Source organism: Pipistrellus hanaki, assembly GCF_964339955.1.
Source record: "Pipistrellus hanaki genome assembly, chromosome: 18".
Classification (NCBI taxonomy): Eukaryota; Metazoa; Chordata; class Mammalia; order Chiroptera; family Vespertilionidae; genus Pipistrellus; species Pipistrellus hanaki.
In genome coordinates, this window is record NC_140520.1 from 11,640,254 (window position 1) to 11,658,493 (window position 18,240).

Genomic DNA, 18,240 nt, shown 5'->3' on the forward strand with positions numbered 1-18,240 from the left:
TACTTTGCGGCGGAAACGTGCGTTGAATTAACTCAATTCCCCATAATCACTAATAAACTGCAATGTCCCCCCTGAGAGGGGACATCCGAGTGATATGCTAGAATTCCGATGTCCCCTGAGAGGGGATAGCGGAGTGCAAAGGGTAAATAATTAATCTATGGGGAAGGAGGCGGTATATGAAATGTGACAAGCAGATTTTTTCACTTTTGAAAACACTGAGTACTGGAAAAGTGGGAAATATGTGTGGAACTATAGGGGGAAGATAGAGAAGGGACTAGGACAAAAGTTCATCATCTAAAGGAGTCAGAGTTGCTGAGATTGAGGAAAGCTGAGAGAACTCAGCACAGCAGAAACTCTTTGGGGACAGGAATGGTGGTTCAGGGGAATGTTAGAAGGGAGCTTAATAAATGTAAGGGATCAAGGTGTGTGACCAAACTTACTTTTCTCTTACTAGGATATGCTGTCCATGTTGGGAGACCAGGGCAACAGCTACAACAATGAAGAATTTCCTGATCTAACTATGTTTCCCTCCTTTTCAGAATAGAACTATTGGGGTGAGGATAAAGGGGTGGGGAAGAAAAATTACCATTTGTTTTTAAAAAACAAATCTTTCTGTAAACGGAATAAAAATTCCTCTCCCCTCCCTTCCCTCACCCCTATTGTGTACCCCCTTTCACTTCTGGCCTTTCCCTTGCCCTCCTGCCTCTCTGACATAATTTATAGATGAGATGGAGTAAACACTCAAGGTTTTGTGGACCGTTTGAAAATTGAGGCTGGGTGAAGTTAAAAATGCTTTGCCCTATGTCTCCTGACCAGCAATTTGTACAGAGGTGATTTCTGCTAGGGTCAAGGGACATATTAGAGAACTTGATGTCCACTATTTGCCTTGTACTGTGGCCTGATTTTGGAAAGAAATTCTGAATAAGGTGGGGAGAGGAGAAATGTCCTCATATTTGAGGACCATGAAACATGGTAGGTATATATGGGGCTTTAGAAAGTGAGAATATGTTCTTTCTGCTGCCTGTGAGCAGTTTCTCTGGAAAGAAATGTGAGTGAAGAAATGAGAGAGAGAGAGAGAGAGAGAGAGAGTGTGTGTGTGTGTGTGTGTGTGTCTGTGTGTGTGTATTTCTTTCTCCCTATTAGGGAGTTATGCAAAATTTGTCCCAGATTTTATCTTTGTCTTTCTCTGTGTTTTTCAAAGAGTCCTAAGGAGTTAAATCTTCCAGGTATTTTCTACTTAGTATTGCAGCCAAAGAGTATTTAAATAAATGTCTTTGCTGTACTTACATCTGTGCCCAGCCAGTATGCAACTCTAAGCAGATATATAACATTTTCTGCTGATAGGATTGGTCTGTCATCAGACATATTTAGTAATAAAACTGGTGCTCTCACCTTATATGGAATATGTGCAAAGATTACAGAAATAGGCTGGCAGGATAAAACTTACAGAAACCCCATATTTGGCCATAAGGATAATGCTGCATTTTTGTCAGAATGACATATATGTGTTCCATGGAAGTTATTTCTGCATGGAAACTCAACTTCTTGGATTAGTAGTCCCAGTGCAAACCCTCACTGGTGCAGTTTGAACCAAATACCAGCCTTCTTGCAAAGTAGCCTCTCACCCCGTTCTCAGAGTACCCAGTCTGGCAGGAAACTGAGATTTAGGTCTTTTCTGACCTGTGACTCTTTGCTCCATCTCAGTCTTGAGACTGGATTTTGCTTTGTAGTACAAAATAAATCCATGTGATAGATGGGGCCTGGACTCCCATCCCAACAGGGTCACTTAGTAATTAATTAACTACAGCCATATAAATGTGGATACAGGTTACTACTATCACTTTACCTTCCTCAGGTAACAGTCATATATATCAGCCTTTTTTTTTTTTTTTTTTAATTGGCTCAGGCCAGTATTGTAAGTGAAAGACTGAATAAGAAGACATTTTAAATGTAGCCATAGGGGACTGAGGAGCATGGATGGCCTTGGAGAGGCTCAGAGAATGTCATTATGGAGTTTCCCTTCCTTTTGCCTCCAGTCTGGTGCCAGGTATTGGAGTGGAAAAGGAAACAGTTTATTTTTTTATTCTATGTGCACACATACAGTATACATATATATTTATATCACAATTTAAGAAACCAAAATGTTGAGTTTCCAATAAAGTCCTTGTTTTTTAATAATCGCCTGTTTTTAAATGTGATCAAGACTATAATATTGTATAATTATTATAGGGCGTTGTGGGAGGGTTGGGAAAGGGAGGGAGAAGATGCTCTGGGGGTTTTGTTTCTGCTTTTCCTTCAGGGTTTTATTTTTGGTTGTTTTTCTTTTGTTGGCCATTTCTGTACTGCTGGCATCTGTGCTGAGCCTTACAGTGGCAAAAATAATGACATGTAGCAAGTATTTTAAAACAAAATATTTTTCCTTTTGTAAACTTTGTGTGGTGTCATCTTGATTGCGGCTTTATTATTCCTTTGCAGCTCATAAACAACAGACTACCATGAATAGTTGAATCCATAGCTTTAGTTCCAAACATACACACATAAAGCACAGTGTGTCTGTAGTTTCAGAAATGGGAAATCATAGCGCTCTGATCACTCAGTATTCCTTGGTTGTCCTCCTGATCCTGACTCATTCTGAGTGCAGTAGGGGGTAGGGTTGGGGAATGCCAAAGTCCTGTGAGAGGGGAGAATTGGGACTGGAGACGAGTTGGGCACATTTGGATTTCTTCTCTCAGCATCTCCCCCTCTTCTGGAAGAAAAGGAATTAAGGGCAGGGAAGTTTAAACATTTCAGATCTGGACCTGGTTTTCCTCTAAGTTCATGAGCAAATCTTAAAACGCATAGGCATATGCCTGTGTGCCTGAGAGTCTGTGTAATCCACCAGACACTAGATCCAGATTCCATGTATTATCCTTTCTGTTCCCCCACATCCATTTATGGAAGGATATGGAGTTTGGGAGTGTGGCTCATGACCTGTCACATGCCTGGATATTGGGGGAAGTATGTGGAGAAGCTCATATGACTGGACCTCAGTTGGGGATGTTAGTAATTGAGACAGATAATGTTCACCAGCCATCCCACCATCAGAGTTTAGCAACGAATAAGTCACATGTGAGTTTGTCAGTGCCATGGCATTGATTCATGTGCTGTCATAAATTTCTAAGAATTCTGATTTTTGCTACTTTTAGAACTGGTTTCATCTGGACTTTGGGCATATCCTTCCTCAGCACAACTGTATCAGGCTAGGAGAGCTATTCCTGTGCATAGAAGCGGTGACAACAGTTACCAACAAGCTTATAAAATATAAATGATTTTGAAGCCTATGGCTTCTCATATACTCTTTAAACCAGGGGTCCTCAAACTTTTTAAAGTGGGGGCCAGATCACGGTCCCTCAGAGAGCTGGAGGGCCCGACTATATGAACTACTAATTCCTACTGTAACACCTCGGCTGCGCTCACTGCCCAAAACACCTGGCGGGCCGGATCAGACTCCTCTGCGGGCCACATGTGGCCCGCGGGCCGTAGTTTGAAGACCCCTGCTTTAAACCTTTTGTTTTTATTCCTTCACCTCAGACACAAATTTAAAAACAAAGTTTAAAGTTGGAGAGATGGGTAACAGGAAAAGATAATCCTCCAATATAATAAAAAAGGGGGGGAAAATGGAAAAGAAACTTTTAAAAAGTGGGAGAGATCAGGAATAGATCCCTCTACTGAGAGAAAATAAGCCCTGACTTGAGTACTGTGTATTGGGTCTGTTGTTGTCTGCCCTTGATGTAAAAGCAGCTCTCCACCCTGGCTCATTCCACAGGCATACAGAAACACTGCAAATTCGATGCCTGCTTCTCTCCTCCCTAATTCCCCTTCTCAGCATTTCTATCTCCGCCTCCCTCCCCTGTCCAAATTTTCCAGCCAACAGCTGGAGCTGACTTCCGCAATTCTGATGGAATAAATCCAGCAATCCTAGGCATCCGCCCACAGTATCGACACTTCCCTGCTGTAACGAGCCCAGAGAACAGATTCCCATCAGCAGGTAATATTTTCAACTTCCTAGCTCTTGGTTTTTCATTCCTGCCAGTTCTACATTTTAGGAGTGTTAGGGATGTTAGTGACTTGGGGATCAAAATGAATTTTGTAGGCTCTGTGCAAGAAAACAATGATAGCCTTCTTAGGTCATTTCCTGGCCAAATAAAATCTGCCTGGAAATCTTTAGGATTACTTCTGTGACTTGTGTGTATACATGGTTGTTAGTAAAAGCAAAAATACAGGAATCCTTTACCCATGCTTCACTTGGAGTAGCCTCTGGGATTTTCTGTTTTGGCCAAAGGGACCAAAAGGGTTAACATAGCGGGAGGGGAGTGGTACCAAAAGGGTTAACATAGCGGGAGTGGAGTGGTGCAGGGAGTGGCAGCTCAGTACTTGCTACCCTGAGACATCCCAAAGCAGCCAGTTTGCAGAGATTACATAAAAATGGACTATAAATTCAAAACTTAATGCAAGCTGTGCGACTTGCTACAGACTGTAAATTGTTCTTAAAATGGAGGACATGTAATTAAGCCACTGCAAGGAGTAAAGCTAGAGCAAAAACTAGGGAAAGCTGTATATTTGGTCATAGAACATTGCTTTACTGTCTTACATTCTTTTAACAGACTTTGGTTCTGAGGCTATTTGTCCTATGAGGCGGTCACAGGTTTTCGTTGTCAGAAAAAAAAAAGAAAAACAACAAACCTTCCTGCCCAGAGCAGCTGGTTGAAATTAGAACAGTTTCCTGCCGGAGGAGGGAGCAGGAAGAGAAAGAAGAAATGCTTAAGACTAAGGAGACAATAAAATATTCTCTCATAGTTAGCGAATAGGAAATACTGTCAACTTTTCCCTTGTCCTCTCCTAGCAAGGTCTGGAAAAATATCAGAACTTAGGCACAGAAAGGAAGAATGCCTTAAAGAAATGACCAGGAAGCAAAATGAAACGGGCAGTCTTCCCTTTTTTGTATTATTCAACCACCATCATCCGCCCTGCGTTTATATGTAACCTTGTCCGTCTTTTCCAAGTCTGCTGGGGATATGGGAGACAGGTGCTGAGCCCATGCTGATAGTCCATTTTCTACCTTGTTTAGGTTGTCAGTGCAAGTTGTGTGTGTGTGTGTGTGTGTGTGTGTGTGTGTGTGTAAGGAATTTCCCTAGGTCAAAATACTTAGCACCAGAAGTATCTGCACCCCATCCAAACCCAGACTCCTCCTGACTATCAGGTTTATCACATGGACATCACCTTCAGTTGTTTTTCTGTCTTCATGAAGCCCAATTTTCCTTTGCCTCATAGTCAATAGGAAGACGTTCTCAACTTCAGGCTCGTCAACACCCCAGAATTATTGTGTGTGCATGCATTTTTTCTGGTGCGAGGGATTATATAGTGGCTTGCAAATTTTTACTGGCTTCTCAAAGGAGTCTGTGACTGCCAAAGGTTGAGAACCACCTGTTTGGGAAGATGGCTCCAGGTATTTCCTCCTAAGCCAGCCTAGTCTTCCTTGGCAAATACAAGAGTTGTCCCTAATTATCCCGTTCCTCAGGATGTGGGAGCTCAAGGTTCTACTGCTGCTGCCCATGGTGAGCTTTGCTCTATACCCTGAGGAGATACTGGACACCCAATGGGAGCTATGGAAGACGACCTACAAGAAGCAGTATAACAGCAAGGTGCCCAGGGACCTGGGGGAAGCTTGGTGGGAGGGCTAAGTGGGACTTCCAGTCCCAGGTTCCAAATTCCTATCCAATATTTGAACCACTCCAACCAAGCAAACCTGCCCTTGTTCCCCAGCTGTTAACATAGAGTTTTTATTCCTACTCATCAAGTCACCAACAAGTAGAACCATCAAGTCCTATCCTTACTCTTCTTTATATTTTTCTTTTGGGAAGACTTCTCAGATTAATGCTGTTAATCCATAAGCAACTTTTCTGTACATCTCCAGATCTTTGCATTCTATTATTTGACTATGCTTATATACTTCTTCTTGCATGTTCTTAATAATTCCATGATCATTTCCCAAACTAGATTGTATACTCTATTATTGTAAATTTTTATCTTTTCTCCTACATACCTCCATAATATTACATATGTAACTTTGCACACAAAACCCAGTCTATGCCAGTACTGACGATGCTCTATTTAGGTGGATGAAATCTCTCGGCGTTTAATTTGGGAAAAAAACCTGAAGCATATTTCCATCCATAATCTTGAGGCCTCTCTTGGTGTCCATACATATGAACTGGCAATGAACCACTTGGGGGACATGGTGAGTGAACCTCAGCTCTTGTCCTGCCTGTCCTGTTTGCCTTAGTTTCCTGATTATGCCTGGCCTCTCTTTTCTTTGTCCCAGACCAGTGAAGAGGTGGTTCAGAAGATGACTGGACTCAGAGTACCTCCATCCCATTCTCGCAGTAATGATACCCTCTATATCCCAGATTGGGAAGGCAAAGCCCCAGACTCCATTGATTATCGAAAGAAGGGATATGTTACTCCTGTCAAAAATCAGGTACCCTTCTGTCTCCTGGGAATGGGTATGTAAGCTGGCATGACCTCTTCCCTTTGCTGTTTCTTTGTTCTTAAGATACAAGGGCATTAGTAAAGGGGTGAGGAATTATTCTATCATTTAACTCATCTATTTTTGAACTTTTCAGTTTTTTTTGTTAATCCTCACCTGAGGATATTTTTTCCATGATTTTTAGAGAGAGTAGAAGGGGAGAAGAGAGGAGGAAAGAAAGAAGACAATGTGGAAGAGACATCAATTGGTTACCTCCCTTACAATGCCCCAACCCCCAGGCAGGGATCAAACCTGCAACCCAGATACATGCCCTTGACCAGGAATCAAATCCTCAACCTTTTGGTGTGCAGGCCAACTTTAACCATTGAGCAACACTGGCCGGGCTTTAGGTTGTTTCTGCGTTTTCCTTTTTACAAATATTGTAAGCACCACGTGCATATATTTTTGTATCCATATACAAATATTCATGCAAAGTAAATCCTCAAATTAAAATGAATAGATCCTTTCCAAAAAGGTTTTACTATCTTACATTCTTATCAGCATGAGAATGCCAGTTTTCCCACAACCTTAACAACATTGATTGTATGTGTCAACAGATGAACAACTGATTTAACATTCATTCAACGAATACATTTTTCCCCCCAGGACTTAACCAGATATGTGCTAGGGAGTAGAGATTCAAGATGACTAAGACACACCTGTGACCTCAAGAAATCCTCAATCTTAAAAAATAGAAAAAAAGCCCTGGCCAGTGTGGCCCAGTTGGTTGGAGTGTTGTCCCATGTACTGAAAGCTCACAGGTTTGATTATCAGTCAGGGCACACTCCCAGGTTGCGTGCAAGCTTGATCCTCTGTTGGGGCATATGGGAGGCAGCCAATGGATGTTTCTCACATCGATGTTTTCCTCCCTCTCCCTCTCCCTCTTCCTCTCCCTCCTCTCTCTCGAATCAATAAAAAACATATCCTTAGGTAAGGACCAAAAAATAATAATAAAAATATAAGAAAGGAAAATCTACCACCTATCTTAAGAAACACTAATGATAGCTAGCACGTTTATCATCCACATTTTACAGAGAGGGAAACTGAGGCAAAAAGAGGTTTAGTAACTTAACTCAAGGTCACCTATCTAAGTGGTTACAAAGTCAGTACTCTGCTATACTACAGCTAATGGAACAATAGTAACAAAAGATATCAATAGCAATAACAGCAATAGAACAGTGCAACAAATATTAAATGAAGGGAAATAGCAAAGGGGGGGACATGTATACTGGAATTTATAAAATCTCTGGAACTTCATCAGGCAGGTAGAGGTGAAAAAACAAAAAGCGTGAATAACAATGACTGATGGTTTCTCTGTTATGCCTCTCAGGGTCAGTGTGGTTCCTGTTGGGCTTTTAGCTCTGTGGGTGCCCTGGAGGGTCAACTCATGAAGAAAACGGGTAAACTCTTAAATCTGAGTCCCCAAAACCTGGTGGACTGCGTGTCTGAGAACGATGGCTGCGGAGGGGGCTACATGACCAATGCCTTCCAGTATGTGCAGAAGAACCGGGGCATTGACTCCGAAGACGCATACCCGTATGTGGGACAGGTGAGACCATCCCGCATAGCTCTGGAATGCATCCTCCTGCCCCGGCATGACATTTTGTACTGGAAACAATTCCAGAAATCTTGTTTTCTGTTACCTTATTCTGCTTTCTTACTGGGAAAACAGTCCACTGAGGCCAAGAAGATTCCAACACTCTGGCAGAATTTGGGGAGCTTAGGCTACCATAGATCCCATCTGCCTCTGTGCCCCGGGGGAGTGGGGAGAAATAGGGGGTAGGCTATTCCATAGATCCTGGAGAAGGTCTCTATAACCCTCTGTTCAAAGCCCACTCCCATCACAAATCTCATTTCGTGAATCATGTGGCTTTATTTTGAATAATCTCATTTTGGGTTCTGGGAACATTTAAGCAAATTATGTAAGTTTACATATATAAAATGAGAGAAAAAACAAGTTGCTTCATATTTGTTGTAATTTTAAAGATCAACTCACTTCCTCCAACAAGCCTCTTTAGCAATAGAAAGCAGATCTTATCTAAAATAAGAAATTCTGAGGGCTGTTTATAGACATGGGGTTGATAATATAATATGGGGCCTTTGCAACAGGAGCCTTGGAAGAAGGGATAACCAGTTTCATTTATTTATTTATTTATTTATTTATTTATTTATTTATTTTTAATATATTTTATTGATTTTTTTTTTTTTTAACAGAGAGAAAGGGAGAGAGATAGAGAGCTAGAAACGTCGATGAGAGAGAAACATTGACCAGCTGCCTCTTGCACACCCCGTACCGGGGATGTGCCCGCAACCAAGGTACAAGCCCTTGACCAGAATCGAACCTGGGACCTTTCAGTCCGCAGGCCGACGCTCTATCCACTGAGCCAAACCGGTTTCGGCAACATTCAGTCTTTTTTTTTTTTTTTTTTTTTTTTTTTTTTTTTTTTTTTTCCTTTTTATTTTATTTTATTTTATTTTATTTTTTTGGCTTTTTTTTTTTTTTAATAAGTTTTTATTTTTCATATTATTACAAATGTTCCTTCCCCCCCCCCCCCACCATTGCTCTCCTCCACCAGGTTCCCACCCCACCCTCTGCCCTTTCCCCTCTCCCCATTGTCCTCATCCATAGGTGCACAGTTTATGTTCAGTCTCTTCCCACGCCCCCCTCTCTCCTTTTCCCCAAGAATCGTCAGTTCACTCCCCTTCCATACCTCTGATTCTATTATATTCAACAGTTAATATTGTTCATCAGATTTTTTTAATTTCCTTGGTTTTTAGATTCACTTGTTGATAATTACGTATTTGTTGTTCATAATTTTTATCTTTGTTTACTTTCTCTTCTGAAAGAACCCCCTTCAGCAATTCATATAATTCTGGTTTGGTGGTGATGAACTCCTTTAGCTTTTTTTTATTAGTGAATCTCTTTATCTGGCCTTCGATTCTGAGTGATAGCTTTGCTGGATAGATTATTTTTGGCTGTAGGTTCTTGCTATTCATCACCTTGAATATTTCTTGCCATTCCCTTCTGGCCTGCATGGTTTCTGTTGAGAAATCAGCTGACAATCGTATAGGTGCTCCTTTATAAGTTACTACCTTCTTTGCTCTTGCTTCTTTTAATATTCTCTCTTTATCTTTTGCTCTTGGAATTTTAATAATGATGTGTCTCGGTGTGGTCCTCTTTGGATTCCTTTTGTTTGGAGTTCTGTGCGCTTCCTGAACTTGTAAGTCTAATTCTTTCACCAGGTGGGGGAAGTTTTCTGTCACTATTTCTTTCAGTATGTTTTCGATATCTTGCTCTCTCTCATCTTCTGGGACCCCCATAATTCTGATGTTGGTTCGCTTGAAGTTGTCCCAGAGGTTTCTTACATTATCTTCAATTTTCTGGATTCTCTTGCCTTCTAGCTTCTGTGGAGGAGTGTCTTCTGGCTCTTTATGTTCCAAATCTTTGACTTGATTCTTGCGATCTTCCCTTCTGTTTTTAGGACTCTGTAAAATATTTTTTATTTCAGACAATGTATTCTTTATTTCTTGTTGATCCCTTATCATTTCTTGTTGACTCCTTATTAATTCTAGTTGATCTCTTTTCATATCCTCATAGGCCTTATCCATCTTTTCTAGGAAATTCTTGAAAAACCTTATAAGCGTAGATTTGAACTCTATATCCAGACGCTTTTTGTCCTCCATTTCTTTCGTTTGTGATCTATTTTGTTGTCGCATTTCGCAGTTACAGATGGGACGGGGTTTCAGGGTGGAGCCTGCAGCTTTGGCTTCCATCAGCCCCGCCCTATGCGGGTCCCTCAGTGCTCGCTGCCGGCGCCTCTGAGAGAAAGGTGCCCTCGATTTTCGCCTGCTGCCAAACAGTCTAGGCTCTCCCCCAATGAGCCCGGTATTGGGGTTCAGTTCAGTTGGAAGTGGAGTTGGAGGTGGCGTTCACAGCAGTCTGGAGCCCCAGTCTCCTTCCCGTCAGGGCAATCCCGCGGCACAGCCGACCGTCCCTTCTCTGGGGGCAGTGTGCGCGCCTCCGGGACCTCCTTTCTCCGCTGCCCCGGGGTTCCGACTTACAGCCCAGCTCCCTATGGCTGAGCCTGAGTCCCCGGGGTCTGGCCCAGAACTGGGGTTCAGAGCAGTCGGGGGCCCAGCACAGTCGGAGTTTTATCTCCTTTCCGCTAGGGAACGCCAGCCAGGCACTCGGCCTCCCTCCTCTCCGGCTCCGTCCTCTCCGCGAGCCGAGTCTCCGTACCTTAGGCTTTTCCAGCTCCTCCGCGCCTCCTTCTGGTTTTCTCCTTACTTCTCGCTGTAGAACTTCCAGTCAGTCAACCTTCCTGTAGTTCTGGGCAATGTCCGTTTTATATTTTAGTTGTATTTTATTGAAATTGTTGTGTGCTGCTGCGGTTAGGTGGTCACCTGGGCGCAGCCATCTTGGATCCAACATTCAGTCTTGATGTGGCTTTTTTATATCTTAGTTGCAGGAGTTCTGTTTATCTAGTCTTCAGGTGATTCTCATGGGTGGTGGTTCTATGACTTAGTTGGAATTTTGAAGTGGTCATGGGAAGAGGTGAGCACAGTTCTACTAACTCCGTCATCTTGATGGAAAGTCCCACATGTTCATCAGTGTGTTTATGTGGCATCTGCATTTCTTCAGTGCACTGAATGTTTATATCTTTTGCCCATTTAAATTTGGTTATTTTTCTTTCTTACTAATTTTTAGGGATTTAAAAAAGATATTTGGATACTTATATTCCGTATATTGTGGTTGATGTTTGTCTTTTCACTCTTAATTTTAGTGTATTAAAATTATTAAAATTTTTTTGTAGTTTGTTCCTTTAAAAATTCAATAACAATGAGTTTATTCATTTATGTCTAACCATCTGAAATGATGTCTGCTGCAATAAAATGCTAAAAAAAATCCATTATCTAAATATAAACAATAATGGTAGCCCTCCCAAGCTCACACATACTATAAAACCAGAAGGCGAAATGTGCTTTTAAAAAAATCTTATTTCAGAAATCTTTACACTGAGGTAATAAAAAATTCTTTCTTTACCTGTTTTTTTAGGTTTTACAGTGTTTCCTTCTATATTTATATTTTAAAACCACTTGAAAATGATTTTTGTGTATGGTGCAAGGTAGTCACTTTTTCACAGTGCTCTAAAATAGCAGAGAGAGAACAGACTTCTCTAGAGACTGGTCACTGACCCTGTTAGTTCATTAAAACGTTGATAGAGCCCTGACTGGATTGGCTCAGTGGATAGAGCGTCAGCCTGCGGACTGAAGGGTCCCAGGTTCCATTCCGGTCAAGGGCATGTACCTTGGCTGCAGGCACTTCCCCAGTAGGGGGTGTGCAGGAGGCAGCTGATCAACATTTCTCTCTCATTGATGTTTCTAACTCTCTATCCCACTTTCTTTCTTTCTGTGAAAAAATCAATGAAATAAATAATAAAGAAAAACATTGATAGAGTTTCTCACTCACCAATTCATTGCCTGTTGCTTTGTCCTACTATTTTTTCTATTTTTTATTTTTATTTTATTTTATTCCCCTGCAGGATGAAAGTTGTATGTACAATCCAACAGGCAAGGCAGCTAAGTGCAGAGGGTACAAAGAGATCCCGGAGGGGAACGAGAAAGCCCTGAAGAGGGCATTGGCCCGAGTGGGACCCATCTCAGTGGCCATTGATGCAAGCCTGAGCTCCTTTCAGTTTTATAGCAAAGGTAAGGAGCTGCTCCAGTGGAGCACAGTCAGCGTATGATGTGGGCTTGGCAGCTTCTCAGCGGGCACTGAGCGTTCTCAGTACTTCGTTTCCCTATTCAGACTGAGTCTGCCAGAGAGAAACTAACAGCTGCCATGGCACAGAGCATCTCTGATGTAATCCCTTCTGACTGGGATGGATGCTACAAAGGGTCACCGAGAGTGGGAGACCCCACAGGGCGCCCCTGGGATTACAGGAAGCTTTACCTTAACTGACTGTTTCCTAGGTGTGTATTACGATGAAAACTGCAACAGCGATAATCTGAACCATGCAGTTTTGGCAGTGGGATATGGAGTCCAGAAGGGGAAAAAGCACTGGATAATCAAAAACAGGTAATGAGGGGAACACTACTCTTGTCAGTCAACCACTCTCCTTTCCCCCTCCCGCCCTCCAGTCTTCCATTCTCTCCACTTATTTCCTTAGCAACCTCATCCATTCTCATAGCTTCATTTATTTTCCCTATGGTTTTTAATTCCCACACTAAAATCACTAATTCAGCCTCTCTTCCTTCTTTCTTATGCTCTAGACTCATGTTTTCAAGATTACTCTTCCTAAAGCACAAATCAGATTACATCACTCTCCCAGTCAGAAACCTTCAGTGTCTCCTCCACTATGATGGATCAGAGTCCAAGTCTTGATTTAGCCTGGTAGTAAAAATAGCTCAACTCAATCTCGGGCTACCTTACCAGACATACTTCTCATCACACCCTGTCAGGCACCCTATTTTTTCTGTCATAAGACTGTATGTAACACATGGCTCATGCTCTCCTGCCTGTTACTCATTTCACACTCCTCCACTAGCATCCCATTTCCACAGGCCCCAACTCTATCCAGCCTTTGGGCTCAGCTCAAATGCTACCTCTTACGTCGTCTTTTTGTTCCTCTTGATCAGAAGCAATCTCTCCTACCTTTAAGACCTATAGTATTAGGCCTTCCATTTCTTGACTTTAAACTTTTTAAACTTATTTATTTTGTATGCCATTATAATACCTAGTGTTTTAATGTATAAATGAGGGTACTAAGTATTTTTCTCCATTGGTCCTACAGCTGGGGAGAAAACTGGGGAAACAAAGGCTATATCCTCATGGCTCGGAATAAGAACAACGCTTGTGGCATTGCCAATCTGGCCAGCTTCCCCAAGATGTGACTTCAGCCAGCCAACCCTATCCTGCTCGTCCATTCCTTCCATGATGGTGCAATGAAGTGATGTACTTTGGAAGGGAGTGGTATGCCTTTCTGGAAGCAGATGTAGTAATACAGAGATTGTCCATTCAGTCTCCTCATTTGTTTGTGCTTCAGGCGACACTCCTACTACTTTCCTTCTCTCCACCAAGACCTTTATTTTTCACTGTGACCACAATAGGAATTTCACTAACAGGTGTGCATTCTTAGGCTAAGAGATGTGACCCATAGCCTGCCCTGCTGTGTTGTCCTGAGGCTAATGCTGTGCAGTTAGAAGCTAGACATCTTAGATAGGCCAGATTCTCATTCACAGGGCCTAGTTAGCTTTGACCACTCTAGGGGAATAAGGTGATCTGACTTTTCGATCACCATGTTCACATCTTTTATATCCCAAGGTAGAAATATCTATGCACCCCAGTTCATAAATTATTTATCAATTTTTGGTACAAGTTAACATGATACAAGAAATGTGTTTTCTTTTTCCTTCTTTGCATTTTTTAAGTAAACCTAGTATTTATCTTGTCTATAACTTAATAAATAGCTATTTGGTAACAACTCATTTTGTGTTGGATACTGTCCTAGGTGCTAGAGACAAAAAGATGAATAAAACATATTCTTATACTTGATATGCTGTTAGTTTGTTTGAAGAGATCGTAACATAAATAATTGTTCATTCCTTCAACCAACTTCTATTAAGTGCTGTGTATTAAGAACTGTACTAAATTTCAGGAATTAAATGGATATAATGAGATTTCAATATTTAATTCCATTTTAGCTGGACCAGATTAAGTGGCACATAATACTTGGGCCTTGAAAAATATCTTAGGGCCTCTGAAGTTCTAGAACCTAAGCTTATGCTGTCACTAGGAGAGGAAACTGAAACTTTTTAAAAAAATACATTTATTTATTTTTTTTTCTTTATTGTTGAAAGTATTACAGTTGTCCTCCACTCTCCATCTGCCCCTCTCAAGCATATTGGAAACTATTTTTTTTATTGAAACTCTTTATAATCATTTCCAAACAGTATTAATTCTAAAAGAATTTAGCAGGCTAGTAATAAATCTGCATAACTGATTTTTCCATTTTTCACAAAATCCTCATTCTTACCACTAGAAAGAATTCACATTTAGAAAATGCTAATTTTATTCTATGCAAAATCATTTAATTTTATATGTAAATATTTATTACCATGTGGTATGCAGTTTTTTTAAAGACATGATAATGAAATATATTAGTAAGACACAGTCTGAACTTCAAGAATATTATAGACTAGTGATGGACATACAAACAATCGATAATACCAACCATAATGAAATAAATACTAATTATGCAAGTTTGGAAATGAGTCATTCATTCTTAATGGGACTTTAGATGAGGTTTCATTGAGAAAGAGCTTTGGAAGATCTGAATGGGCAGAGAAGACCGATGGGGAGTGGAGTGAGAGGAGAGAAGGCATATCAGGCCAAAGGTTCTCGGTGAACAAAGGCACTGCGAGAATTGTGTGTGTGAATGGTGAGGGCTGGGGTGGCTCCAGTATAGGATGCAAAGACATACATGATAGAGCTGAGGTGAGAAAAGTAGGCTGGAAAAGAATCATGGGAGGCCTTGAATGCCTCCCATGTCCCAGGAAGTACATACTTTATTTTATAGATGCGCAGGCATTTAGAAGGCATCAGGTATTTTTGAGCAGGAGAGAGACATGATCAGATCTGTATTTTAGCAATATTCCTCTGGCAGTGGTGTAAACAACAAATAACAGATAAACAAAATGAAGATGCAAGAAAGTAGAGGAAAGTCGACATGATGAATACGGCACATACTCTGGTTCTTTTCAAAGAAGGGTCCTTCACAGAAAAATGACTTCTGAACTTTTCTGAAGCTTGAGTATGTGCTTGCAGATGGGGTGTTAGGAAAAGGCATTCCAGACCTAAAGAATAGCATATTCAAATGTGTAGGCAGGAGAGAACATGGTGAGCAATTAGCATGTATTTTTTCTGAGCTTTGAAAGGACCAAAGACAAACTTGAGAAATATCAGACTCCTCGCCATGCAAATCTATATAGTTTTATTATTTTGATTTGGAACTTTATCCCTTCTGCCTAAAGAACATTTTTTTTAGAATTTCCTTTTGTATGGACATGTGGGCAACAAATAGATTCTATTCCTATATATAGTTGGGTTTATTTTTAGTGATATGCTAGGGGAGGAATGGTCACCCTGAAGGCAAAGTCCTACTCTACAATTGTTATTACTAGGCACCCAAGGCTTTTCACCCACACAGAGGGCACACCTCGAGTATCCAGCTTGGGTGAATGGGCAGGCTGTGCCTCTGGACCCTATAGGACACTACTACATTAGCCTACTCTATCAAGCCTGGGAGATATGGTAGCTCTACCTAATACATAGAAACAAGTATAGGGAAACTGCCAAAACAAGGAGACAAAGAGGCCCCAAATGAAAGAACAGAAAAAACTCCAGAAAAAATAATTAAACAAAATGGACACTAGTTACCCTGGCCAGTTTTGCTCAGTGGTTAGTGTCAACCTATAGACCAAAGGGTCATGGGTTTGATTCCTGATTGAGGGCATGTACCTTGTTTGCAAGTTCGGTCTCTGGCCCCAGTATGGTGCGTGCAAGAGGCAACCAATTGATGTGTCTCTTTCATGTCAATGTTTCTCTCCCTCTCCCTCTTTCCCATTATTTATATATTTTTAAAAATGGAAAAAATATCCTCAGGTGAAGATTAAAAAATAAAAATGAGGAGAAGCAATCTACTAGATGCAGAATTCAAAATACTGGTTTTAATGAGAACTTCAGCATAAAAATGAACATGAAAGTTATAAAAAAGAACCAGTCAGAAATGAAGAATAATTTATAGGGAATCCACAGTAGAGTAGATGAAACTGAGAATGTGTGCCCTCTATGTGGGTGAAAAGCCTTGGGTGCCTAGTAACAATTGTAGAGTAGGACTTTGCCCTCAGGGTAACCATTCCTCCCCTAGCATATCACTAAAAATAAATCCACAGTAGAGTAGATGAAACTGAGAATCAAATCAGCAATTTGGAATATAAGGAAGTAAAAAACACCTAGTCAGAAGAGCAAAAATTTTAAAAAAGCTTCTGGCGCAACTTTAAATGTACCAATATTTGCATTATGGGGATGCTGGAAGGAGAAGAGAAAAATCAAGAAATTGAAACCTATTTGAAAAAAATGTCAGAAAACTTCCCTAACTTAGTAGAGGAAATTGACATACAAGTCCAGGAAGTGCAGAGATTCCAAAACAAGATGAACCCAAAGAGGCCCTCACTGTGATACATCACAATTAAAATTAAATTGTATTAAATTCCCAGTACAAAGTTAATCACTTGGGTAAATTAACAGAGAGTTAAACTATCATCAGTATTATCCTAAAATTCAGAGTTCCTTTTCTTTAAATAAGATAGCTCCTTGGAGAGACTAGAAGCAGCTAACTTTTGGGGTGTATGAAGCTAATAGTTGATGATTTCAAAACCCGAGGAAGGCACTAGGTTTCCTTATTCTGCTTTCATTTCCCTTCCCCACATTATTCTAATATTTCCTAATCTGTGATGGAAGGGAGTTAGTGCAATGCCGGGGCCCCATAAAACCAGCGTGACTATAGTAGAGGTTGAAAGTTAAAAATTTGTTCTAAATTGAGTACAGTGAGCAAGGATGAGTCAGATGATGGGGAATGCAACAAAGCATTTGTAGGAAATGGCATAATAGTAATACGCCTTAGGTGCACAATTTGACAGTAATATACAGGATGAGATTTCAAGATAGACTGGAATGAAGGCTGTTGAAATCATTTAAACCATGTCAGCAAGTATTTATTGTCTATTGTATCATTGCACTATATACTGTGGAGGATACAAGGATGGTAAGAAATACATATAACTCTAGTACTCAGGGGGCTAACAGGTAGACTTAATATGGCAAAGAATAAATAATTGTAATATAAGGTAGAAAATTAAGGTATGATTTCTCTCTCGCCAGAATCTCTGAGTCTGCTACAAGAGTGCCTGAAAGCAATGCAGAAGCTGGAAAAAAAAAAAAAAAAAAAAAAAAAAAAAAAAAGACATCTGGTTGGAAATTTAAAAAAGGTTTTTTGAAAAAAGTATCTTCTGAGATGGGCTATGAAGTTTGAACAGTATTTCAAGAGGCAGAGATGAGGGAAGGAAGTTCCAGACAGTGGGAAAACACTACTTTTAAAATGGTTCCATCCCAGGTCAGCAACCAGTTCTGTCTCTTGAACAAGTTATATAATCTCTCAGAACTTTAATTTCCTTATATAAAATAAAGATAAGAATTGTACCTACCTTATAGTGTTGTAAAATTTTAATAATAATACACATTCATTGGCATATAATCGGTGTCCAAGATTTGTTAGCTGGGACTGTTAAAATTATAAAATGAGTAAAAAAGTGCAGAGGATAAGGGTGGATTTTCTGGGAACATGAAAACTAGTTGCTTTGAGTATAAGGTTTATGTGTGAGTATAGATGGCTTAGTCTGTTTGAGCTGCTGTAACAAAATAACACAAACGGGTGGTTTATAAACAACAGATTTTGTTTTTCACAGTTCTGGAGGTTGGGAAGTCCAAAATCATGACTCTGGCAGATTCAGTTCCTGGTGTGAACCCCTTCCTGGTTCACAGATGGCTATCTTTCTGTAGAAGGGCCAAGGGGGCCTCTTTTATAAGGGCATTTGTAGGGAAAAAAAAACCATTC

General features: G+C 40.6%; 2 protein-coding genes across 5 annotated transcripts in view; both read left to right on the forward strand.

Annotated features, from left to right (window-relative positions):
* The window catches only part of ARNT (aryl hydrocarbon receptor nuclear translocator), a 49,684-nt gene extending 47,255 nt beyond the window's left edge, over positions 1 to 2,429 (forward strand). For all 4 annotated transcript variants that reach the window (XM_084865675.1, XM_084865676.1, XM_084865673.1 and 1 more), the window contains one exon: positions 455 to 2,429. In XM_084865675.1, the coding sequence (XP_084721801.1) occupies positions 455 to 544 (90 nt within the window). In that variant the 3' untranslated portion in view covers positions 545 to 2,429. The remainder of the gene's footprint in view (positions 1 to 454) is intronic.
* A 1,461-nt stretch (positions 2,430 to 3,890) lies between these two features.
* On the forward strand, positions 3,891 to 14,120 carry CTSK (cathepsin K). The gene is made up of 8 exons (XM_084865688.1): positions 3,891 to 4,027; positions 5,558 to 5,681; positions 6,155 to 6,277; positions 6,362 to 6,517; positions 7,896 to 8,114; positions 12,109 to 12,274; positions 12,539 to 12,644; positions 13,360 to 14,120. Exons 2-8 carry the CDS (start codon positions 5,559 to 5,561, stop codon positions 13,457 to 13,459), a joined length of 993 nt encoding a protein of 330 aa, XP_084721814.1. The 5' UTR covers positions 3,891 to 4,027; position 5,558; the 3' UTR covers positions 13,460 to 14,120.
* Positions 14,121 to 18,240: the final 4,120 nt, after the last annotated feature.

Coding starts and splice junctions, on each gene's coding strand:
- CTSK (XM_084865688.1), top strand. CDS start 5,559: ATGTGGGAGCTCAAGGTTCTACTGCTGCTGCCCATGGTGAGCTTTGCT. Junction 8,115..12,108: donor CATACCCGTATGTGGGACAG/GTGAGACCATCC, acceptor ATTCCCCTGCAG/GATGAAAGTTGTATGTACAA. Junction 12,645..13,359: donor CACTGGATAATCAAAAACAG/GTAATGAGGGGA, acceptor TTGGTCCTACAG/CTGGGGAGAAAACTGGGGAA.